The sequence below is a fragment of the Bos indicus genome, chromosome 16, assembly GCF_029378745.1.
Source record: "Bos indicus isolate NIAB-ARS_2022 breed Sahiwal x Tharparkar chromosome 16, NIAB-ARS_B.indTharparkar_mat_pri_1.0, whole genome shotgun sequence".
In the NCBI taxonomy this organism is placed as follows: Eukaryota; Metazoa; Chordata; class Mammalia; order Artiodactyla; family Bovidae; genus Bos; species Bos indicus.
In genome coordinates this window covers 76,270,510-76,295,864 of record NC_091775.1, presented here as the reverse complement: position 1 = coordinate 76,295,864, position 25,355 = coordinate 76,270,510, and the positions used below count along the sequence as shown (strand labels likewise).

Here is a 25,355-nt window from a genome sequence, read left to right as displayed (position 1 = left end):
GAGTCCTGGGGAGAAACGTCTGGTTAGAGCAGTGGGAGAAAAGCAAGGGGGAAGTAGGGTGGGGGGGATTGCTGCTGAGGGGAAAGGTCTGGCCTGGGCCAGATAAGCCTGGAAGGATCCTTTGTTTGACCCCAACCGCCACTGCCATTGTTGACACACTTGGGAACCTTTCCTGAAGGTCCTGATTGTCCGACAGCTCCCCTTCCCCCACTTCCTATGGGCTTGGGTGGAGTGGGGGTGTCTGGGCTCTGCTGGTGGGGGGGTGCTTACAGACAGTTTTGCAGTTAGGCTGCTGTCTTAATGCAGAGGTGGAAGCCACCCCCTCCAGGGGCTGGCAGCCAGATCTCTTAGAGAGACGTTCCCACACTGTCCCTCACTGTTGTGCCCGCAGCTGGCAGCAGGGATGGTGTGACAGCTGAGGGTTCACAGGCCCTGGTTCCTTCCCTCCCGTAGTCTGGCATCTTTTGCATATGTACCTCTTCTCAGAAGGTGTTCACGAAGGGTGTGGCTTCCAAGTTGTAGGCATTCTCTGCTTTTCTTTCTGCAACTAGGAGCATCAGCTTCCCTGAGAGCATTCCTGTCTTCCCCCAGAGAGGGGAGCAGTCAGTAGGCCCAGATGAAAGGCAGCATCCTGCTTGGTACCCTGAGATGGCCAGCCCCACCCTCCACGTCCCCACATGGTCCCCTTAGGTCTCGTGGGGAGACCTCTGCTCTGGTCTTCAGACACACCCAGCTGGCACAGAACACAGAACAGATGTGTTTCAGTATCACTTTAATTACATTATTTACACACAGCATGTTTTATTCAGAAAAACAAAACAAAAAATCCACCCCATCTTCCTATCTCTGGAAAGTTCTATTTCCAACCGTCATTGAAATCAGGATCCCTTTTCACCCTTCTGGAAAAAGAAAAAAAAAAAAAAAAACCCAAGGACCTGGGTCACCTGCAGAAAAGAGTCTGCTGGGAGACTGAGGCCACAGCTCAACCCAGGAGTCAGGGAGAGGCGGGAGGAGGCCCTCGAGACAGAGGTGAAGGCCAGAACCTAGCCTCAGGGCAAAAAGCTTCCTTCGAAGCTCACGGGTCAAGAGGCCTGGCTCAGAGATCTGGTCCCATGGTCCTGTCCACTCTGACCCACTGGCAGAGACAGCAGCCCCAGCAGAGGCTCTCTGTGGCCCTGCAGAGACCAGGACCAAGCTGTGTGTCCGCACCCCTCTGCCCTTTGAGTGGGAACCCGTGTGTCCACATGTATCCCTACCAGATCCTCCAAACACACAGACTCTGGACCTTGTTCTAAAACTTGGGAGTCTGGTTCCAGGCTCAGCCAGAAAAGCTGTACAGGCCTCGGTCTACAGAGGTGGTGGTGGGGGTGGGGGGTGGTTTACCTGTGGAGCTCGGGGAACTTAGAGAGCAAGAGGGGAGCTGGTGAACAAACGCTCAGGGCCTCAGAGGGGGGAATAACGGAGATGGGTTAAGACGGCATGATTTTCTGGCTGTATCATTACAAAGGGGCAAGTGAGAGGGATTGCTGTGGTGTTCCTGAAGTAGAGAAAGAAAAATACAAGGAAGAAACAGGAAAAGGTAACACCTCTTGGGATGAAATCACAGTCCAGAAAAGCCCCTGCTTTCCCCTGGGAGTTCCTATAATGAGGCAGAGAGGACGGGGAGGAAAGGGGCCCCTGCGTGGAAGCTGCAAGACCATCTGCCCCCCCCCCCCCCCACCCGAGGAGCTTCTCAGCATCTTGGCTGTATGCATCACAGCTTTCCTCAGAATAGCCCAGCGGTGGGTGCAGGGAGCTGAATGCGTTGAGGGTAGGAGGACCCCTTGCCCTGGTACAGCGGGGGGCTCCAGGGTCGGCTTCCGTGGGTGTGTGCGCTGGGAAAGGGGGGACGGTGAGGGGGCGCCGCTCCAGCGCAGAGGCCGCATGCGCTCAGACCCAGGGAGGGGCTCCTTCCCCGGATCCCTCCCGGCCTCGCCCCTCCCCAGCCACGTCACAGTTCGGTATCAGCCACCACACGTTGTCTCGCTGAATGGCCGTTTCTGGAGGTGGCCTGGCCGGTGCCATTCTCCTGAGCCCCTCGATTCACAATGGCCTTTCCCTGAGCCTCGGGGGAGGCCTCAGGGCCTGAGCTATAGCCCTGGCCTCCACCGTTCTCCACGTAATAAGGGTCTTCGCCCTGGATGGTGTATAAATAAAGGAGCATTATCTCGTAAGCATGGGAGCCAGATGAGGGGGAGGGGGGAGGCAGAGGAGGGGGAGGGGGCTGCAGCTGCGTGTGCAGACTCCTTTCTTCCTGAAGAGCGCTCAGGGTTCCAGCTCCTAGAGGAGAAAGGACAGAGGAGAGGCGCCCACAGTGCCACGGCAGTTCGAGAGCCAACTCGCGCCAGGAACTGGGCCGTCCCCAGAGGAGGCCAGGGGCCAACAGCCAAACCCTCCTCTAGACCACTTCAAGAGTCGAGTTTCCTTCCACATGTCCCCTTCTTGTGAGACACTGGGTACCCATGGGCCTTTAATATGCTTGCAAAGAAATGGCTGCTTTAGCTGTTCTGGTTTGTACCCAGCTAAACTATCCCAGGGAAAACAAAAAATAGATGACACAAACCATCTGTTACCATGTGGGGGCAGGGTCCCAGTTCACGCCCCCCTCCCCAGTCTACTATATATTGTTCTGACTCGTCCACAGATACAGTAATGTCCATGTGCACACATTCCTGTGTGAGGGCACAGAAGTACCTCTTCCGGTATTTCTCCTCCCCTTGCATGACATTCACGGACCTCCCCAGGAGACCTAGCTTCATCATTTGCTTTGCCCTGGAGCCCAGAACTGACCAGCCTTTCTCCCGTTGGGCTCCAGCTGCGGCGGTTCATCAGGAAATAGCACGTGGTGATCAAGATGGCCAGCAGGATCCCCGAGGTGACCAGTGCAATCAAGGTCTTCCGGGAATAGCTCTGGTGGCTGCTGACAGCTTCTTCAGAGATGTCCTCGATGCCCATCTTGAAGAGAAGCCATAGAAAAGTGAGCCTTCCACTTGTGGAAGGTGGGTTCTACAAGAGGAGCCCAGCCCATGCTAGACGCCTCTGTGTGACTCAACACTGAATACACCCAAGAAGACATAGACCTCGGGGATTTTCTAAACAGGACTTAAGACTGGTATCTCTTCATTAAGCTGAACTGTAAAATTTTGTTTCAAAGATAGAAGGGCAAAGACCGTTGGAGAAGGGTGGGGAGGTAGGAAGGGTAGGTAGGTACTTTCTCCCCTGAGACCCCTCATCTCTGCAAACTTACCTCTCTCAGGTCAGACCGGTGCTCTTCCAGAAGTTTGATCTTGCTGGAACTTTCTAGAATGAGAAATGGAGTTTGCTGCATCTAGAAGCTGGAACAGCTCATCCTGCGCTGTTCTAGAAGAGGCTCTGACAGTGAGGGTAGATCTCAGGAGGGTCTTTCCCAGCCTCAGCATGGCCCTGCTCCCCGGCACCTGTGCCCTCTGAGCTGCAATGCCTGGTTTCTACCCAGCATCCTCTAACCCCAGCCCGTCTCCCCCTCTAGACCTCAGCACAGACCTGTCCCTTACCTGTCCTGTTGGTCAGGACCAGCAGCAGGCACTGAGGCCTCACCTCAGACTGGGCCAGGAGCAAGGAGCACACCTCGGCCTGTTTCTTCTGACACAGGAATCCGGTCAGTTTCTCTTCATTGTTCTTCTTAAACTCCTCCTGGGACAACAGAGAAAAGTGGTGAGCAGGACATGAGGTCGCTGGTATCCTCTGCACTGTATCCAGAGTCTCAGGCAATGATTCAGATTAAAGTCCCACTGTTACCCTCAAAACAAAAAGAATCCTTTTTTTCCCCCCCTAAAATTCCAAGTGAAAAAAAAATCTTGCAAACTTCATATGTGCAAAAACACAATAAGAAAAAAAAAAAAAAAAAAAACTCCAAAATTTTCCAAGATCAAAAGGTGGTCTTAGCTGGCACTCTATTATGTCAGAGAACAAATTTAGGAACCATTACCTTATTGAAGGATTGCCCATGTAAACCTACACTATCCAAATTAAGTTCAAAAGAAATCACCAATAACACAAAATATTAACAGTGCAATACAAATGAAGATAAAACCCTCTGTTACAAGGCTATAAGAGGCCCAGATATTGAAGGAAAAGCCAAGGGAGATGAGGAGTAGAGAAGAAATTTATGACTATAGATGCAACGGGATCCTCATCCCTTCCCTCTTAGTCTCCAAGGGGTCTCACAGACAGCATGGCTCAAATTCAAGTGGGGCTCCTGTCTAGTTTTCCATTCCCTGTCCCCACTAGAGACACGGAATCCAGTTTCACATGAGGTGGACAGGTCGCTCCAGGTTGCTGACTGACTGGTCCGTGAGAGTCAGACGCTCAGACTCAGAAGACAGACTCTGACAATTCTTCAACAGTATAGCCTCAGGAAAGGGATGAATTAGAAGCCGTGGCTGTTCCCCCTCCTCGGTCTTCTAGGATTTATTCCAGCAGCCTCCGAAGGGAGTGGCCTGCTCTACCCAGAAAAGGAATCAAAACCAAGACACTCTCCTCTGTCCGGATGGCAGATGGCGGGGGAGGAAATGCCTGAGCAGCTCTGACAGCTTTCCTGTGAGGGGAAAACTGCTGGGGCGTGTGAGGGGCATCAGAGCTGAGCCTCTGTGGAGGAGAGAGCTTCCTGTTTGCAGAGCGGTGCTGCTCCGAGGGCAAGGCCACAGGGCCCTCCCAGCTTGGCAAGCAGCCTGGGTATTTTCCTATTGCTGTGGCCCAAGGCAGTAAAACCCAGGCTCCTTTGCTCCTGCACAAGGCAAGGTCAAGATTGGCCTCACGTCCCAGCTTTCTTCTGCCAGCTGGAATTCGAGGCTTTGGGGAGGCCAGACAGCAGGGCGAGCTAACCTCCGGATCACAGAAGAGAGGAATCCAGCGGGAACCTTAGAAGGGCCCCAAGAGCCAAGGTTACAGAGAGATGAGTCCTCAGGCCATGGCTCCTTCTTCCTTGGGAGAAGGACAGATGAGGCAGGTCTCCAGGGAAGTCCCAGGATAAGAGCTCCTCACAATAGCATTTGCTGTGGGGAGTCTGGGCACCACACTGGGTGTGGTCAGCAGTCTCCTTCTTCTCTGGGCTCGTGTCCCCTCGGACTTGCCTTGCTGCCCCGTGAGCAGCTTCTGGAGGAGGAGGAGGGAAGTCCCTGCCTGGATGACTCTGGGCTTGTAAGGTATCTCTGGCTGACATGTGTCTCGTTCCCGAGAGAGGCAGGGGGACGGGGCACAATCGAAACAAGCCGAACAAGGAGGCACCTCCTCCGTGTGCTGAGTCCTAAGAAGCTCCGCCTCGATCAGACTCAGCTGTTCTGATGGTGATCAGAACTGCGTGAATCCCTCTGTGCGTGTGTTGTGTGTGGTGTGTGTATGTGGAGCGGGGCTAGCAATGAATTCCACGTGGTCGGAGCTGTTGGTATGTCCACACGGCCATGAAGACAGACACAACTTCCTGTGTCTCAGGCACTGGTCCTAAGTGCTTTCTGCACATTGACTCACTTAGGTTTCACACAACTCTATGAGATGGACACTGTTACTCTCCCCATTTTATAGATGAAGAAACTGAGGCACAAAGAGACTTCAGAGTTGATAGAGTCACATGGTAAGAACCCTAAGAGAGGCACAATGGTACCGTGGGCATGTACAGGAGAGCAAGCACACGCCTGCTTCGGGGTTATCAGAAACATCTCGAAATAGGCCTCACAGAATGGACAGAATGTATGCAGGAGAAGCTGGGGAAGGGCCTCGGGAGTGCGGGTGCCACCCTGAGGAAGCCCAGGCGTGTATGAGCCTGCAGCCTTCACAGAACGGGTTGCCCCTGGGAATGAAGCACATGGCCTTTCCCCTTGGAATTTCATCCTTCAAGGCTTGATTCCACCTCCCCTCCTCCAAGAAACCAGTCCCTATCTTCCAGCAGACTGGGTATCCGTCCTTGCTCTGCTATTTACTAGATTCTTTGCAAGTCATACAGCTCATCTGAGTGTGAGGTTCCTCAGCTGAAGACTCAGTAGGGGTGGTGACTGAAGAGCTGCTCTGTGAAGAGTGTCTGACAAGGTGCTTGGAACCAAGTGGGCACGGGATAAACGGCAGCTGTTCTGAAGCAACACCTCCTAGACCATATCGTCTAGAATCCGCACGTCGATGTTTAATCACATTCTGCCTTACTGCTATTATCATTTCTCTGTGACTAGATTGTAAGGCCTCTCAGTTGGGGGCGGGGAGGGGGATGTGGGTGGACATTAAATAATTTTGAACCCAGACTGCACAAAGCATAGCACCAGAAAAACAAGAACTCTGTGAACTCTTGTTCATCTTAACATCCCAAGTGGTTTGACTTCCACACGGGGGCCCTCCGCCCTTTGCTTAGTTTCTTGGACTCAATTCAGGGGAATAACAGTGGCCGGCCAGCCTCCCTCCTACTCTGGAATCCAGCAGCATCAGTGAATTGTGTCTGAGCCTGGACAGAAGCAGGTGGATCCTGAACAAAGCACAATGCGCCTCCGGACGCTTGAAATAAACATCCTCCCCCAAGAGAGGCTGCAGGCAGGCATCATGGGACAGTGGGCAGGAGGAAGCCACAGCCTCACCATGTTGTTCGTGGGAATCAGACTGGTGGACCATCAGCTAGCACATGGTATTTTATAAAAACATTATCATCATCATAATAAAACCACCTAAGTTTTCTAAAGCAGCATTCTCAAACTTTGCAAAGACTCTCAGCATGTTAAAGAAGCACATTAAATATTGGAGTTGGGGGAGAGAGGGACAGGTATTTTTCTCAACTTTAAGATATTACTCAATCTTAAAACTCTAGAATCAGTCACCTCTCTCTCTCCCTTCCTCCCCCTCTCTCAGTATTTTATTGACTTTGGTGTAAGCTTGACAATGCAGCTAAAATCCCTCTTTTCATATAGAGACTGGAATAATTAAAGGACAAGTCACACAGGTGGGCAGCTGACCAAAAGTCAGGGTGTCCCCGATCTCAGGTTCTTTCCAGAAGACACTCTGTCTTCATCAGTCCCCCATCTGCAACTTACTTTTTCTGCATGGAAACTAACCTGTAGTGTTTGAGCGGAGGGCAAGGAAGACACGGGCTGGGGGACATTACCTGGAGGCAGCCTGCCCAGTGAAGTAAGTGGGACAGCACAAGGGGGTGTGAGCTAGCTGAGCAAGTACCACCTCTGCTTATAAACATAGGTGGTTCTGAAGAAAGGCAGTTCCGAAAGACAAATTGGAGGGCAAAGGACTTGAATAGAGATTTCTCCAGAGAAGATACACAAACGGTTAGTAAGCACATGAAAGAAAACCCAGCATCGTTAATCATTAGGAAATGGCAATCAGAGGCACCTCACATCCAATCACACGGCTGCCATCAAAAAACCGAAAATAATGAGTGCTGGTGAGGATGAGGAGAAACTGGAACGTCTGTGTCCCATTGGTGAGAAATAAGGTGGTGCAACTATTATGGAAAACAGTATGGTGATTCCTCAAAATTTTAAAAATAGAGTTACCATATGATCCAGCAATTCCATTTCTGGATATATACCAAAAGAAATAAGAGTGTTGAGATATCTGAGCAAACATGTTCATAACAGCATTATTAACCATAAGCCAAAAGGGGGAAGCGACCCAAGTGTTCATAGGTGAATGAATGAGTAAAATTGGACATGAACATACAATGGAATATTATTCAGCCTTAAAAAAGAAAATTCTGACACATGCTACATCATGGATGAGCCTTGAGGACATTAGACTAAGTGATTATGTATCAGTCACAAAAAGATAAATACTACATGATTCCACTCATACGGGGTACCTAGAATAACCAAATTCTTAGAGATAGAAAGAACAGTGGTTATCAGGGAGAAGGAGGAGGCGGGGGTAAAGGGAAGTTGTTTAATGGGTGGAGAGTTTCAGTTCTGGAAGATGAAATGAGTTCCTAACATTGATCATACAACAGGGTGAATGTACGCAACAGTACTGAACTGCACACTTAAAATGGTAAATTTCACGTTATGTATATTTTACCACCATTAAAATGACTCCTTGGTAGATTCCCCTGGATCAATAGATATGAAATAAGAGAATAAGGGCTTCCCTGGCAGCTCAGCTGGTAAAGAAGACGGTAAAGAGTCTATCTGCAATGTGGGAGACCTAGGTTCGATCCCTGGCTGGGGAAGATCCCCTGAAGAGGGGAATGGCAACCCACTCCAGTATTCTTGCCTGGAAAATCCCATGGATGGAGGAGCCTGGCAAGCCCCAGTCCATGGGGCCGCAGAGAGTCGGACAGGACTGAGCAACTCACACACGCATAAGAGAATAAAGTAAGCTTACATTCTGAAAACCATGTGGGAAATCACAACCACCAAGAAGTAAATTAACCTGAGGTTGCAGCACAGAGAATGAACATCAGGCGTGGGTGACACGTTCTGCTAATGAGGCTCCTGGGATGTAGTACCAGCTGCTTGACAAGAGTATGGGATTACCGTCCTCTGGCTGACATAGGTGACCACTATCTAGAGGTGAAGCACAGGAGCAAAAGGAGAGTAGCTGGGATAGAAATGTCTACAGAACGCATGTACAGAAGACAGGCCCAGTGATCCCCATAGCAAGAGCCAGCAGACTGGATCCTTACTGTCTACCAGTGTAAAATGAGTGTCTGGAGAGCTGAGAACAATGCTTATTTCTGTTATGGGAGCATATTAGATGGAAGAGCATGACAGCATTACATAAGTACTCGAGGGTGTGATGTTAGGGGGACCCACGTCCTTCATGCTTCTCATTAGGCCTGAGTTTTCCCTCGATGAGAACCAGGGCCATAAGGCTCTCTGACGGCCAAGGTACGAAAGCCTTGGAAATTTAAGGAAAATTAGGAGGCACCGCACCACTGTCGGGGAGAGGCTGATTATCAGAGAAGCATGCAGTAGGACTCATGGAAAAGGAATCTGGGGAACAGGAGCTGTGGCCCAAAACTCTGGAAGAAGGATTGCTGACTGAGGGAAACAGGAGGCAATGCTGCCTGAGGGCTGGGGAAGAGGAAGCCCCCAGGAAGACAGGGATCAACAGAGGTGGAAGGAAAAGGAAAAAAAAAACCCAAAACAGCACTGCATAGGTGCTGCTATGAGTTGATTCATCATGGGCAGCGCAGAAGCCTTCTTTAGGATATTGGAGGAATTACTGTCTTTCCATATCCCCACTGGCAGATTCTCCCCGAATTACAGTAGAGTGCAGATCTTTTCAGCTGTGGCACAAAGTAGATTAGACAGTAAAGGCCTCAGAGAGAGAGAGAGACTGTAGCACAGTAAAAGCAGTTATTTCTGGAGTAGCAGTAAGTTTCTGGCACTTATCTGGTACGATGACCCTCGTTAAACGTGAACTTTGAAGAGCAGTGGACAGACATTTAGAATAAATCGTCTGCGATTAGCTCTAAATCGTTTGTACGAAGAATTAGTATTCTGGCACAGACCACTGCAACGCACAGGAAAATAAGTGCTCAGCCAAGATAATACAGAGAGAGAGAAGATGATCATTTTTCTTGGCTATAATTAGCAAACTGTTGGGCAAAAAAAAAAAAAAAAAAAATGTTTTTTAAATGAGTAGAGTTGAAAATCAGCATCAGAAACACACAGAATCTTAACATGTACACACTGTATATTCATGCTTAACTGTTTTACAAGTTGCACTTAGCTATTCCCATTGCGTGAACCTATGTCTTCCAAATTTCTGTTGTTTTTTTAAAATTGTAAGTTAAATAATTTTCTTAGGTATTATTTTGGAAGACCTGTGAGTTAGAATGACCCAACTGATAATCACAAGATACCAACAGTCAAAATGGACAAAAATAAGTAACGTAACACCCTCTACAAACTACAGTATTTACCCAGACTCTTTCCCATACATGTATGTCACATGTCATATATATGTGGTTCCCTGAAATGGATTCCCAACTTGTAAGAACATGCTTTTTATCTGTAAGTAAATAGTACTCTTCCTATCATCCTTTCTTTCATCCAGGAAATTGTTACTGGCAGGAAACTGGATTTACTGAAACAAAGCAAGGAGATCTGCTATCATCATTAAAAATTAATACAATACTGTACAGTTTGCCATGGAATAAGACATGAAACTGAAAGAGGCATAACTACTAAAAAGAAAAACAAAACCAACATATTATAAGAAATGACAAGATGGTTTACCTTAAAAATGAAAAATAATCATTAAAAAAAATCTCCTGGAATTAATAAGCATGTTAAAGAAAACGGCTAGACCCAAGGTAAATATGATAAACTCAATGAACTTTCTAATATACAAGAAACAATCAACTGGACTATATCGTGGAAAATCTATATAATAAATCTTAAGAAATCCATAAAACCTATGGGAAAAAACATTTTAAAAATTAAAAAAATAAAAAGACACAGAACAATACCAGAGGAAAATCAGAAAAAAATGGTGAGGTTTTAGAGCGGTTCCAATTAAAATTTTAATGGTTTTGTGGGTTTTTACTTGTTGTTTCTAAAATTTTTCTAAAAACAGATGAAAAATGCCTTATACACAGGTCTTTGTATAGCAAAGATCCGCTTGGCTAGATATTGAAAGTGTTGATGTATAAAAGTGTAAGGGCTTCCCTGGTAGTTCAGCTGGTAAAGAATCCACCTCCAGTGCAGGAGACCCCGGTCCAATTCCTGGGTCGGGAAGATGCCCTGGAGAAGGGATAGGCTACCTACTCCAGTATTCTTGGGCTTCCCTGCTGGTTCAGGCAGTAAAGAATCCTGCAATGTGGGAGACCTGGGTTCGATCCCTGGGTTGGGAAGATCCCCTGAAGAAGGGTATGCAACCCACTGCAGTATTCTTGCCTGGAGAATCCCCATGAACAGAGGAGCCTGGCGGGCTACAGTCCATGGGGTCGCAAAGAGTCGGACATGACTGAGCAACTAAGCACAGCACAGGGCACATAAAAACTGAATACAAACTAAAGGAAGAATTCCAGTCAATAAAGGAGAGAGTCATTGACTAAATAATGCTAGGGGAACTGGTTATACGGAGAATGAAGCATTTACAGCAAAAAATTCTCTCTATATTAAAGAGCTATATGAAAATAATAATAAATTGATTTTTTAGGTGACTAGTTTATATTTCCTGAAGGACTTTCTTAACATAAAAGCAAACCTAAATCGGACTATATATTGTAATATGCATGTGTGTGTGCTCAGTCATATCTAACTATTTGCAACCCTATGGACTGTAGCCTACCAGGCTCCTCTGTCCATGGGATTTTCCAGACAAGAATACTGGAGTGGGCTGCCATTTCCTCCTCCAGGGGAATCTTCCCAACTCAGGGATGGAACCCATGTCACCTGCATGGGCAAGCAGATTCTTAAGCACTGAGTCACCTGAGAAGCCTATATAGTACAATAGAGGAGGGGGAAGTAAATTTAAATAAAATCACCTTTGCCTTCTTTGTCCACCAGATGGGGCCTCTCACTCCCTAAATCTAAAGCTCAATATTCAAAGCAGCCTGTCCATGTTAAACTGCCCCTGCCTCCACCCAACTCGGTCCTTCCAAGACTCACCTTAAGGAGGTTCAGAAGTAATTTCGGGAGGAGAGGGAGGGGGGCGGAATGGGCAGAGGGGTTTGACTTACACAGCTGGAGGTCTCATTTAGCTTCAGGCAGATGCTGTGGGCCAATTTCACTTCTTTGACTCTGGAACATTTTATTTCACTCTGTATTAAAAAAAAAAAAAAGTAAATAAGTCAGCATCATTTCTTCCCCACCTCTTTTCTGGTTTGATTTCTATGACATCGTTTTTAAAGAGGCTTTAAAAAAAGGAAATTTAAACATGTTGTTAGGAGACTAGAAAGTTATAAGACATACTCTTCCTTCACCTCACTTCTTAACACATCGGATAGTCAAAACTTTAGTTACTAGCCTGGGCTTGCAGGCAAGTAGCTATCTGCAATCTTGGTAAACACTGGCTTGGATGCTGCTGAAATGGAAGAGGGTAGGATCTTTCCCCTTAGAGCTGTTTTCCCTCCAGCGAGTTACACACTTGCAGGGGAGCAGGTAATGAGGTGGCCAGGCAGACTCTGGTGATGCTCATTTTCCTCCTGGGCCCTGGGACTCTCCAGATTTCTATTCTGGCTCCCTTAAAAACAGAAACCAGGTCTCCCATGCCTGCTGACAGGCTCCACGCCCTCATATTTTCTACTCTTCCTGCTGAAAGCTGTTGATAGTCACTAGTCCCAAGACTGAACAAGGCAGATTGAGCTCAACACCCCTAGTCTTCTTAGCTCCTCACTGCCTCTCTACACCTGGCATACCACCAAACCCTCTCGCAGAAAGGAAATAGTATTCACCCTAAACATTTTGGGGAAAGCAGCACCATTAAGTGCAAGATAGTTTCCAAATATGCCCAAAGGCGAGTGGTACCTTGGTCCATGACTAGACCAAGGGGTATAAGAAAGAACCACCAAGGATTGGATGGATTTCTGAGAATCCTCTTCACTCTCTACTCTCTAGAAACATTATACCCATGGCACAGATCGGTCTTGCCACCAAACCCTACCCTTTTCCTCCCCTTTCAGCAATATTTAAGCTGCATAATTCTCATGTGAACTCCTATATGATCAAAATTCATTGGTTTGGATAAGCAGAGGTTAAGGGGAAGGGAGAGAGCTTGCATACATATGAAGTAAGGGGGTAGGTAATCTGTCATTTTTAGCCCAATTCACCCACCTTGAGGATACTTTGGGTAGGAGAAAATGATGGAGAGGTAATAATGGAAGAAGTCACAGGGCTGGTACTATTGTACAGGGAATCCGAAATATTTCCAGGAAAAGTGCTGGGCTGCAGAGTCGCCTCTGAAGTCGCAAAGCTGATGAGGGTAGAAGACACCGTGGTGGCTAAAGAGGTCTGTGACTGGACAGAAGAGTTCACGGCCCCAGAGGCTGGGAGGGTCTCAGAGGTAGACGTGAAACTGTCTGTAGACGCTGGAACTGACCAATACACAAGTGTGAACACGTGCACAATGGCATAAACACACAGACACAGACACACACACACACACACACACACACACATCTCAGTTCATTCACATAGGCTCGGACTTCAACCCAGAAAAGGGAATCTGGGGAGTTAAAAGTTACTTCATGTCCTAACCCTTGGCAACTCATTTCCAGCCAGCTGTTGAAACCAGAGCTATAATCTAGAATGTGTTAGAAATGCCCTCCAAGACGCTGAAACTGAACGCTGAAACTGGTACCTTAGAGACACCAAAGACCCCCAATTTGTACATGGTTTGCTTTACTTAGAAAAGATCATAGATTCTTCTTTTCTCACTAAGCTGGACTCAGGAGTACAAGGAGAGTTACTGATCAGAACGAGCAGCCCAGACATTGACTGGAGAAAGCTGTCACTACAGGAAGAATTGTCTAGAACATACTTCAGGGTTCCCTAAGCATGATACTCAAGCCATTATTAAAAGGAGCTTGTATGTTTCCATCTGTGGGGGAACATGGAGGACAGAGGTGGTTTGCAAATATCCTAATGCTTTACCCAAGTGCCAGCAGCATCCTTCTGGGGTGAGATGAGAAATCTTTACCTAAGGTGACTGCTGTGGTCCCATTGCTGTCCTGAGAGACATCGTAGAGGCTGGTGCTTCTAAAAGTACTTGAGTTCATGCTTCTCCAGTCGAATGTAGTTGTAGGGACAGGTGAAGATATTTCTGGGCTGGCTGACACTGTGGCAGTAGTAGCTGCCATGGGTGTCTGTGTGAATTCCATAGAAGCTATAGGGAAACAAAGAAGAAATATCAGAGCGCAGATCATCCTGAAGCCTCATGGCATCACCTGATTCAGTTTCTTGACATTAGGGAGAATCCACCTAGAACGTCCCCTGGTAACAGAGCAGAACAACGACACCCTCCTGGACAGTTGACTAATTTCCCACTAGATTTTTTCCCAAGGAAACAGAGAAAGAAAAGTTTGCATGCCCAAACATCTGTAGTATTATTTATAGGAGGGAAAAGTTGCAAGCAACTAAATGAATTACAATAGGGTAAATGTTATATGCACTCAGCATACCATAATCACTACAAACAAAAATATGCCACAATTATAGCAGCATGAGAATATGAGGCAATGCTCATAATAGGCTAAGTAAAATATAAAAATTTCAAATTACACCTGAATAAGTATTGCCAAGATCTAAAATGTGGGAAAAGATGCGCTTCTATTTCCTTTTGAATGTATCCGTCTCTCCATTCAATTTATTAACTTGGAATACCCACTAGATTCACACCATCTCTATGCAATCCTTTAAAAAAATCTTTTTTCCTTTGTAGATTGCCCCATTACCCAAATCCTTTCATTCTCTCCCTCAGGGCCTTAAAACCTTTTTTTTTTTTTTTTTTAAATTGAGGAACTGTGGCTCACAAGCCCAAGATTCCTTTTGGGAAGCTCTGACCTAGGAATCTAGCTGATGGACTGGAGAGCATATGACTTGGTTTCTCATCAAATGCCGTGGGGACAGATAGCTGGGTTCTGGTTCTGCCAAGAATTTGATCATTTAATGTGTGTGTGTATTAATTTTTAAATGAGGGTCTTTTATTATTTGGATTGTTGGGGAAATCAACAAGATAACAAATGCTATAGTATAATGTTTCTAGAAGTAGTTATTCTCTGAAACTTTTCCTGCAGGTTCTTAACCCTCCCACATTCCCTGTGGTGCCCAGCAGTGCCATCCTTAGGTCCAGGAAGGAAAAGCTACCTGTATGGACCCTGTGCTTAAGAGCCTACACACTGTTCCTTCTCCTGCCCTCCCTGTTCCCAAAATGTGAGGAGTCCATGGGGCCAACAGAGGGCTACACTCTCTTCTAGATCATGTGTTGGGACCAGAAGTCCTAGAACTTCTTGCCCAAATGGCTCTTTGCTTACTGGAGGATCTGCATGGGTCTCTTCTCCATCCTTCCAAGGGTGAACTGCAGCTCCAGGGAATATTCTCCAAGCTCAAGGGTGGCCAGTGTGCAGGGAAAAGGTGAGAGCTCAAGCGTGTGGGTGGGGTGTCCCTTGCCTGCACGCAGGGTCCCTTACAGTGTGGACCAGAGCCTTGGGTAAGAGGAAGAGAAGAGGGTGGGCAAAGGCCGAGGACCATCTCTTCCTGCTAAGCCCCACTGTGACACTGAACCCCAAGGCTCTGAGAGTCTTAAATTCAAATCTGGCCTTCCAGGTTGCCATGAAGGTACATTTTTAAGACAGGAGATATTTTATCTACCAGTTAGTTGGCCTGATTTATAACTTGAAGTATTCAGACATATAATATATGGGATATGGGCCTCTACTATATTCTTGGCTTGAGCCCTAGAAACAATTAGAGGTAGACTTGGCATCCAGAGCTCACACCCAGCAATACTATCCTCAAGGAAAGGCCCCCCGGGGTCCCAGGGCACCCTAAAGCTTATCTCTAACTTTTCTGATTGAGATCTGAGTCTGTGCTTTTCAGAGGTTTCCAGGTAAATGCAGTGCAGAAGAACACCTCTTCTTTTCCACAGCCTCAAGGCAGCAGTGAGGTAATGGTTTCAAGACAATGAATTTTCCCCCAAAGGTGGTGTCAAGTCTCACTCTCCGTCATCCACCTCTCTTCCCAGCCTGCTGCAGGCAGGCTGGTACTCCTGCTGAGTACAAAGCACCTATCTGAAAATGATGGGGCAAAAGAGGAGGAGAACACGTGGTATTACTATTTCCATTTCAGAGATAAGAACCTGGATCACCGAGGTTTCAGCCAAGGGGGAACGCTGTCATTAATGCAGGGCAAGGAGCCATGGGACGCCCGAGGTTTAGCTGACCCTTGAGTATAAGCAGCAAGAGGGTCAGGGGGTCCAAACTGCTAAGGATCAGGATGCATCTTCCACACTTCGGGGAGAAAAATCTGGGCTTCTGGCTGGCTGGCCCTGGGGGTGGGAGGAATGAATCTCTCAAAATAAAATAGATGGGGAAGCAGACCTAGTGGTTTTGTTCTTAAATCAGTCCCTCTCGTCCTCTGTCATCCCCTTCTGCTGCTGCTTTCTATCTTTCCCAGGGGACCATAGAGGAGGGGACAGTTGGATGGCATCCCCGACTCAATGGACATGAGTTTGAGCAAGCTCCGGGAGACGGTGAAGGACAGGGAAGCCTGGCGTGCTGCAGTCCATGGGGTCGCAAAGAGTCGGCCACGACTGAGCGACCGAACAAGTGCCTCTCAGCAATCTGACCCGAAGGTCTAAGTTCAGTGCAGGGGGAAGGTGGTGGGAACATTTGGACACTGAACTGAAGGACCATCCCCCAAGGTTACCATTCCAAAGCACCACTGGCGTTCCCCCTCGACATCCTTCCTGCCCACCCTGTTTTTCTTCTTCCCTCCAGGACACCGATTCTTGGGAATCCCATCTGGCCCGGCCTGGCCAAGCCCTCTCCTCTCCCCAACAAAATCTGGGCCTGGCTGAGGTTACGTCATGCTTTTGAACCCCTCCCCCGGGGCCTCCTTCACCCAGACAAACAGTTTTGAACTTTTCCAGATGTGAAGAGAGACCCGCTGCCCATTCTGAGCGCAGAGGTGGCTGTTCCAGAGGAGTGAGGCAACCCTGCACCCCGGCCAGCTCCTGAGCCACCGGGGTCAGGCTCCTGGCTGGGGCTGCCTCCTCCCACACCACCCCCCTGCACCGCCCCTCTACTAAGAACGGACGAACAGGTTGCAGGATCTGTCTGCAAATGAGGAGGAACCCCAACCGCAGATTCACATCCCCAAGCATAGGCGGAGTGGGGAAGCCCATGAGACCCTTGAGAGACAGGACAAAGAGGGAAGGCAGGAAGGCAAGGCTGAGCAATGGGGTATGTACAAGCTGGTGCAGGGCAAGGCGACACCTTGGCAGAGCCCTGGGGGCCTATCCTGACCTAGGCACTGCGCCTGGAGACTGTCAGTGAGGAGCGCTCTTGTTTTCACAGCCTCTAGGGCTCCCTCTCTAGTGCTCCCATGAAGAGATGGGTCTTGGAGGAAAGCAATGAAAAGAATCAAGACGACCACAGGTCTGCGTTTATCCTGTCTTCCCCCACGTGCTGATGGCGTAAGACCATCCAAGGCGGATCTTTCTTTATCTGAGCTTCTCATCTCCAACTGCATATGGAACTCATAGCAGCCTCTCAGCCAGATCCAAGAGATGGTCAATGAAGCCTCCACCTTGTTCTACTCTAGAAACTGGAGGAACGGCCCTTACCCCCAACCCAACAGAGCATTATGCCACAAGTTAAACATGAAAGAACGCCTATCTTCTGCTGTTTACCTCTCACTCCATCTGTATTAACTGTGTCTCCTGAAGCACACTATTTGCCCCTACCTACCCTACTTGATCTCAGCCCATGAACTCGGGATAAAAGGAGACAAGGGATCGGGCAGTTAGAGACATGAGGATTCCAAGAAGCCAAAGAGATGTCATAAAATTAATGTTGTAAACGTCATGCATTTAACTTACAGGTACTTATTTCAGAGGCAATTACTCTTGTTTGACACAGAATTCTAACAAACATCTTCATCTGCTATCCTAGTCAAAGCTAAAAATTAGAGACTACTAGAGGCAAACAACGAGGCAAAGCAACAGCTGAAAATGAATAAACAGCAATAAATTAAAACCAGACATGAGTATTAAAACCCACACTAGTCTGGAACCATTTGTGGTCAGAGTAAATAAAAAATACACACTTTCATAAGTATTCACACTCAATGGACATGAATCTGAGCAAACCCCAGGAGATAGTGAAGGACAGGCAAGCCTGGCATGCTGCAGTCCATGGGGTTGCAGAGTCAGACATGACTTATGGACTGAAGAACAACGAGAATTAACAATGGCACTGAGTTGCACCATAACCAAATTATTTTCCTGATACTTCTAAGACTGAAGGTTAAAGCCCTTTTTTCCCCTAATACACCGAGAAAGCAGAAACATATGTAATAGGTTTTTAAAAGATTTATACCTACAATTAATATATTGAAAATTCTTTTAAACTTTAAAGGGTGTTTACAAATCTTCAGAGATCCAGAAAGCTCTGCTACCTAAATTACTAAATTCCTGTACTTTAAGAGATGTTTTTTCCCCATTATTTGGTCTTGTTTTTCACAGCCCTCTGAGTTGTAGTGGTGCCGTTTTTTCTTTTTTGCTGGTTCTGTTTTCTCATCTCCTAGGCAGTCAGCCCCATCCTGCCCACCCTTTCGGGTTCTAGCACCCGGCCTGAGAGCAGTTTCCTGGAGATCTGGGATATCTTAGATGCAGGGCTGGGAAGAAGGAGCAAGCTGGCCTCTGCCGGGAGCCCACCGCCTGCGTTGATGGCTGATGAGCAGACAGGAGAGTCCCAGGACAGAGCGCTCAGACTCTGTGATTGGACTGTGTTAAAGGTTCCTCTACCAAGTTCTAGCTTCATGACCATAGGAAGCTTCTTCCCCTTTCTATACCTTATCTGTAAAATGGAGATAAAAATAGCCCCTTCCTCCTTGCTCTTTGGAGGAATAAAGGAGATAGGGGGTGTAAAGCAGTTGCCTATCTGTTAAGTGCTCCAGAGACAGTGATTATCTTTAGGGCAAAGGACAGGTCCCTTTTCTCCTGCTTCTAGGAGACGTTAAGACATGTATCTGCACGACTTATCTGGCAGAAGATCATATACACTGTTTCCTGAGTGTAGGTCTTGTCACCTCAGTTACATCGCAGATTTCCTGAGTGCTGGAACCCTCTCTTAGACTTGTTTAACTCAAGGCGCTGAACACAATCCCTTCTGAGTTCACAATAGGCACTTGCGTTGAATGGCAACTGCATCAGGCATGTTCACACTGACCACTTCTCTGTATTGATAGAACCACCTCACTCAATGCTATAAGAGGAAATTAATTTAATTAAGGGAATGCCCTTGAGAGGATAAGCAGAATTAGGAAAGTTCTAGAGACTAAGTCATATGGCTGAGGGCTTAGTGTTGTTTCATCTAGATGGATGGTTGGTGCTTGGTGCTGGTGGACCAAATCTGATCCATGGGTTGTGTGTTGTTTGGCCAGTGAGCTGAGAATGGCTTCTACAGGTTTAGAGTGCTGTAAAGAAAAACAATGCAGAATATGTGTCAGAGACCACATATGGACTCCAGAGCCTGAGATATTTACTATCTGGCCCTTTACAGGGAAAAAAAAAAAAAAATTCACTGATCTTTGATCCAGACAGGAAGAATTTGAGGAGAGAGAATAAACAATCTTCTTCAAGATTCATTTCACTTATTCATTCATTCTTAATTTTCCAAAGCACCAGTGAGGTGCAGAGGACCAGACTCAGCACTGTGGGGAGCACAAATTAACACCTTTCTACTGTTACCTGTTAGTGTCACTAGAATTTAAATAAATCCCTGTCCTCAAGGAATTTGTAATCTCGTGGGGCAGACTAGAAAGGTTGTTAAGGATTGTCCTGAAGAAAGATCAGATTTAATCCTATGAGAGTTCAAGGAATAGAATTACAATCAATGACTAGAAGTTACAGAAAGGCTAATTCCACTGCAATACCAAAAAAAAAAAAAGCTAATAATCATAAGATTTTTCTTTAATAGAATAAACGACTCTAGGAGATAACAAGGTACCCATGTTCCTGGGAGCTTTCAGGAAGCCTCCATGCTATGGGTCTTGGCGGGTTTGGGTCATGTGCGACTGGATCAAAGTTTTAGGCTGATGCCTTCCTATGTTACAGAGGCTAAGTTGAGGTGTGAGCATAAACCGAGAGTCTGTGGCCTGAGTGTTCCCAGGGTTCTGACACTCCCCTTTTATATTCAAATAGCACATCTTGGACCCCCATCCACTTCCTGGGGAACCCTAATATCGTGAGCTCTCTCAGTGGGCCTACGTTTCTCCCGGTCACCTCTTCCTCCACTTTCATCATTTCCAGGAACCTCTGTTTTATAGCTCTGTGCTCAGGCTGCAGGAGTTCTCCTTCTACACTGCTGTACCATGGGCTTGCCAAATACCCATTCCTTTATTCCCCCTACCCAGAGCAGCACTAACAGGGCTGCAAGGCCAGTGTGAACTGACTGAAGATTTAAGATCATGCAGGAAGATTACAGCACAACCCAGAAGAGACAGCAGCTAATCTTGAAATACCAGGCATTCCCATGCTAAACAGCCGGGCCACACCATCAGGAGTTTTCCCAGCCAGGTCTTTTCCACCCTCCACTCACTACCGTTTCCCTATTGCTCCAAGCGCTTCCCTCCTCTCTCTATGCTTTCCTGGGCTCGGAGTCCTTCAGCCTTTTGTCTCTTGGTTCATCAAACACAAAGTTTCACTTTATTTTATCATGCTCAGCACTTCAACTTCCTGTCTGCCACTGCCCAGCAACGGTTTGTGCCAGGGTCCAGGTTTTCTCAACCAAAGACTCGTTAAGGCATTTTCTTAAACAATGGAGCGGGCTACCTAGAGATGGTGCTCTCCAGGAAGGTAGCAGGGGTGGATTCTTTGTGGGTTTTTTCCCTCTTAAATCAGGAGCAGACTTCCGAATGAAGCCAGAGGCCTTTTCCTTTATGTCCAAAGGGAAGTGATTCATTCTAGCAGGCTCCAGGGTGTATGTCCTGGGACACATGCCCTGGTATATATCCCTCCTCATTTCTACCACATTCTCCCAAGATGCATGCACCTTTCTCCTTAGCAAAGTCGAGGGCCCTTGAGACTAAAAAGTGTAGACACTGTGTTTTTATTTCTTAGCTGAGGAAGGAAGAGAGTGTTCTCATTAGGAAAGTCAAAGCCCAGAAAAATACGGAAATTCTGCCCTGGCAACTCTGAGCATTTTCTTTTGGAGGGTGGCGTTTTATTCCTTTTCCATACCTTCAGATTTTCAGTTCGCCACACTTGGGGCCATTTAGTGACATCCAGCAAAGTCATTGGGAGAAGGAGACCCAGGCACCCTCAGGGTGGAGCTGGGTGACCACCCCGCCATGAGCGCAGGCCTGCGCCCTCCTGCCCAAGGAGCTAAAGGAAATCGGGCAGCAAGGTGGTAAGAAGTGGAATTGTTGCTCCTTTTGATTTGCTTTCGTAAGAACGCTAGGCCTGAGTTTATTTGCTGCAGTGTGGTCCTTCTGGCCCTGAGCTTTGGAAGACAAAGACTCTTCCAAAGGAGATGAGAACTAGTGAGCACAGAGGCCCAGGAGGTGGAGCCAAAGGGATGAGAAAAAGTTGCCCAGGCTCCTTTTATCAGTCAAACAGGAATGCTTAGGGAAACCTGCGTTTGCAAAGGCAGTGCCAGCTGGGCCGGCCCTAGTAGGGGGAGCACTGGGGACCACGGAATTAGTCAGAGGTCCCAAGGCTGTTCCGTCTTGGTCTCCATGTGGCAGCGAGTCAAGGGTGGAGTCTCTCCCCTCCGGAAAATATCTGATAAAATTCTTTTCCCTTTTCTTTTTCCCCCTCTTACACACAGCCCCAGACAGGATATGGGTGTGGGGTCAGCAGGCACGAAGGACGCAGAGGAAGAAGAGGAATGTGAAGGGGTGGGACGCGCTGGACAAAGAGGAAAGACAGGCCTGGAGGGCTTGGAGGAAACAGATACCCTGGGCCTGACAAGTGGGTTTCCCTAATTACCTGCAAGGTTTCTCCTCCCAGCTGGAGGTGTGATTCTGGTCACACACACACTCAGGTCAGACCCCACCCTGCCTCTGGTCACCCCACAGAGTGACCCCGTCTCCAACAGAGAAAGTCCGCTCTGGTTCAAGCCCGGAACAGCTTCTCACGGGGACGGAAAACTGACCTTCCCAGAACAAAGCTCCGGGAGAGGAGAAAACTCCAGGCCTCCCTTCTGTGGGTGCCCTAAAGTTCATGGTAACCATACCACAGAATTTCTGCAATGTCCCTTCGTTAACATTTCAGGTATACTCACTCATTTCATCTACCCCACAATATACCAGAAAATGACTCCTGGTATTAAATAAAAACAAACCCCAGAAAGCTCTTGGGGAAAGCATAAAGCTACAAACTGGCCTGAGCAGTGGGGCCAGACTGAGCGGAGGCACCCAGGCCCCACTGCTCATCCCCAAAGCGGACACGCGGAAATTCTCTGCGTGTCTGCCCAGGGTTCTGCAGAGGTTAAATCACTTTCGCGTCCCTTCCACTGCAGGCCAAGGCGAGACTGAGACTGGCCAGCTGAGGAAATAAGAAAAGGGTGGGCCTCACTCGGCCCGGGACCAGGTCATCATGAGCTGTGAAGCCAAAGGAGCATGGAGCATCGGATAGGAATCCGAGCTGCCGGTCAACTCAGCCCGTTGTGAGGTGCAGACAGCCCCCAAGGCCGTGCCCCATTCTAGGGCTTCAACATCTTAGAGACAGCTTTTTTCCCGGCCCCAAACACCACATCTGGGTCCACCGAACAAGTCAACCCAGAGCCTAACAGAGCTTCCCCTGGCCTGGAGTCTCTCTCCAACTGGGTGGGCCCAAAGGGAGAGAGCATAAGAGGCCTGGCTGGCTGACCCAGGTCACTCAGAGGGGCCGTGGTGGGTGGCTTTTAGGATGCAGTTAAGACTAGGGAAATTGGAGGCCTGGAAGCAGAACCTGGAGCTAACAAGAGAATAACTTATAATATTTAAATCCTTCTGAGCTCCATGAGATGAGACGGAGAATGTTATCCCCAAATGAAAGCAATTACGAATATTGATTGTGTGCCTACCAATATTGTTCTTTTCAACAGAAATGACAGCAAGAGCTTAAGAAGTATGCAGGCCTGCCTGGATAAGCAAAGGAGTGCCCCCCAATCTGCAGGTCTGTCCACTAGTTAGAACTTGGAGAACAGGGCAAGGAAAGAAAACCCCCCAAATGCAACGAGCTTGAATTTGTGCCAGGGTGAGCGGTTGTGGTGGGGCGAAGAAGGCAGAGTACAGAACAAATTCCATTCACCCGTCCCTTCTCTCCAGGGAAGCAGGTGTGGATGCCCAGAGAAGGAGTCTTAACCTAGCTTTCCCATCTTAAATTCACTCTCACGGACTCTTCTTCACTGCAAACTCCCCATGTCACCTAACTCAGCCTACCTCCCTGGCCTCTGGACCTCGGACCCGAGCCTCGTCCCAGGTGGGCTTCGCTCCCATTGCTTGAAGGTCCAGTTCTGGCTCCCCGTGTCCCGGTGGTACGTGGGCGCCAGCGCTCCCTTCCCAGCAACCGGCTCAGGCAGCCGCTTGCTTTCTGAACCAACCATCAGCTACAAACTTCTTTCCTTTCCTTTCCTTTCCTTCTCTCCACCCCTCTCCCCGGGTTCTGGCTCCAGCTCTGCGCTCCGCGCGCACCTTTGGCATCTCCAGAGCGCTTTATTTCAGAGAAGAGTCTCCTGGCCTGACTCCTGGAGGCCTGGGGCGCGCCGCCCGGTTTACAACTGGGCTACACTCAGGGGGTCCCCTTCCCGTCGCGTCCCACCCCCACCGACTCCCAGGTGAGGGGCCGGTCCCCACTGGGTTCTGCTGGAGCGGCCTCAGTCCCACCAAGCCAGGAGCTGCGGCAGTGGGCGTGGGCGCGGGGGGGTGGGGCGGGGGGGTCCCCGGGGCGGGGGTCCCCCTGGTTCCGTGGTCGCCTCGACCCGGCGCGCTCTGCCCCCGGGAGAGCGCCGACCCTCCCCGCCGCCCAGCCGGGCGGGCCGGGCGCGCGGCGCGTACTCACGCAGCAGACTCAGCAGGCAGAGCGCGGTCCAGCCCCGCACCATCCCGCGCCCCGCGCGCGCGCCCCTGCGGCCCAGCATCGTTCCCGCGGCGACCCCAGAGAGATGCGCAGAGAGCGAGACACTGCCTGGCCCGGCCGGGACGCGCGGCTCCCCGCCCCTCCGCCCGAGCGTGGGGTGGGCGAAACTCGCTTTTTCCCCTCCCCTCCCTCTTCGGTCCTGGCACGGCCAGCCCCTCTCCTTGGCTGCCACTAACGTGAGCTTCCCGCTTAGTCCCAAAGGCGGAGGACGTTAGGAGGGAGGCCGGGGTTGCCGCTGTCGAGGCCAAAAAAGGTTTTGTAAGGGCCCCCAGAAGCCCTGTTCAACGTAATAAAGCGACCCCAGCTTCTTCAAGCTCACTTCCACTGAACTTTTAACCCCTTGGTGTCAGCCTTACAGGTATCCAGGGCAGGTTTCCTCTGATTTTTTTTTTTTTTTCTTTTTCCTCATTTCCTTTCCTTTTTGTTTTTCTTGGTTTTTAAGTTTTAAGCTGAGAACAGTCTTGCAGAAGGAATCTACTGGTAAGGACCTGAGTTTACAAGTGTGAGCATTTTTGCTAATCAGGTAAAAACAGAGAAGCCAGGTAAAACGTACCCCGTGTTAAACCTGATGCAGACTGCAATGTGTGGTAACGATGCAGAAAGCCTGAGCAGGACACGTAAATGACCGTAACTGTCCACTTTTTTTTCCCCTTACAAGATTTGTTTATTTTAATTTGGAGGGTTTTAATTTTTCTCCCTGTGACCGGCCCTACTTTCTCACATAGTTTGATCCTGTCACCAGCATCATAAAGACAAAGAACTCCACTAGCATCTGGGATGCTTTCTCCCCAGTCACCCCCCCCCCCCCACACACACACACACCCTGCCCCGTCTCCAGTCCTGGGGCTGAGACTCTAGGGGCTCCATCCTGATCTTCTGTCAGAAAAAAATACTTCTCCTGACTCCACCACCTTTTACCTAGTTGATCCTGGAGCTGCCGTGCTCCTCAGGAGTTGTTTTGGGTGTTGGGAGCTGGGAGGTCAGCCTAGTTACAGACCGGATTGTGGGGGTGGAGACTGAGGGATAGAGGAGCCTGGAGGAGCAGATGATGGCACCGGGAGCGGGAGCGGTGGGGAGAAGGCACAGTCTTGGAGACCATGCTCTGAGATCCTGAGTGGGCTCGCAGGATTACAGATACCCAGTCCAGTCTCCTCCACGATGACTGCCGCACCGAGCCCACAGGGGCAGAAAGCCCAGCACCCTCAGCTCCTCTCTGATTTCCTTCTCTGCAGAGACCCCCTGGCATTATGAGAGTGGAAGTGCACCGGGGTCTAAAAGCAAAACCCAGAACTTCCACTGTGGTCTTGTTGCCTGACTTTCCTTGACAGAGGAAATGAAGCCTTGCATCACAGAACGAAGGCAAAGCCTCCTGAAGCAGACTTGGTAGCGCACGTGGCGGTATGCTATGACTGATGGAAAGTGCAGATGGGAATTCACATCTGACAACACTGACCACACCATGATCTCAAGGGCCTGCAGATGGGGACAGAAAGCGTTACAAGACACATTTTTAAAATCAGGCTTTTGTCCTTGGAACTCCCAAGTGGACAGAGAAAAAGAGC

At 48.7% G+C, this 25,355-nt stretch overlaps 1 protein-coding gene across 1 annotated transcript; it reads right to left on the bottom strand.

Moving 5' to 3' along the window:
* Positions 1-755: 755 nt before the first annotated feature.
* CD34 (CD34 molecule) lies at positions 756-23,874 on the bottom strand. Its single transcript, XM_019976540.2, has 8 exons — positions 23,716-23,874; positions 13,648-13,833; positions 12,783-13,042; positions 11,690-11,770; positions 3,573-3,711; positions 3,287-3,339; positions 2,830-2,994; positions 756-2,176 (listed from the first exon to the last, which is right to left on the bottom strand). Exons 1-8 carry the CDS (start codon positions 23,792-23,794, stop codon positions 1,991-1,993), a joined length of 1,149 nt encoding a protein of 382 aa, XP_019832099.1. The 5' UTR covers positions 23,795-23,874; the 3' UTR covers positions 756-1,990.
* Positions 23,875-25,355: the final 1,481 nt, after the last annotated feature.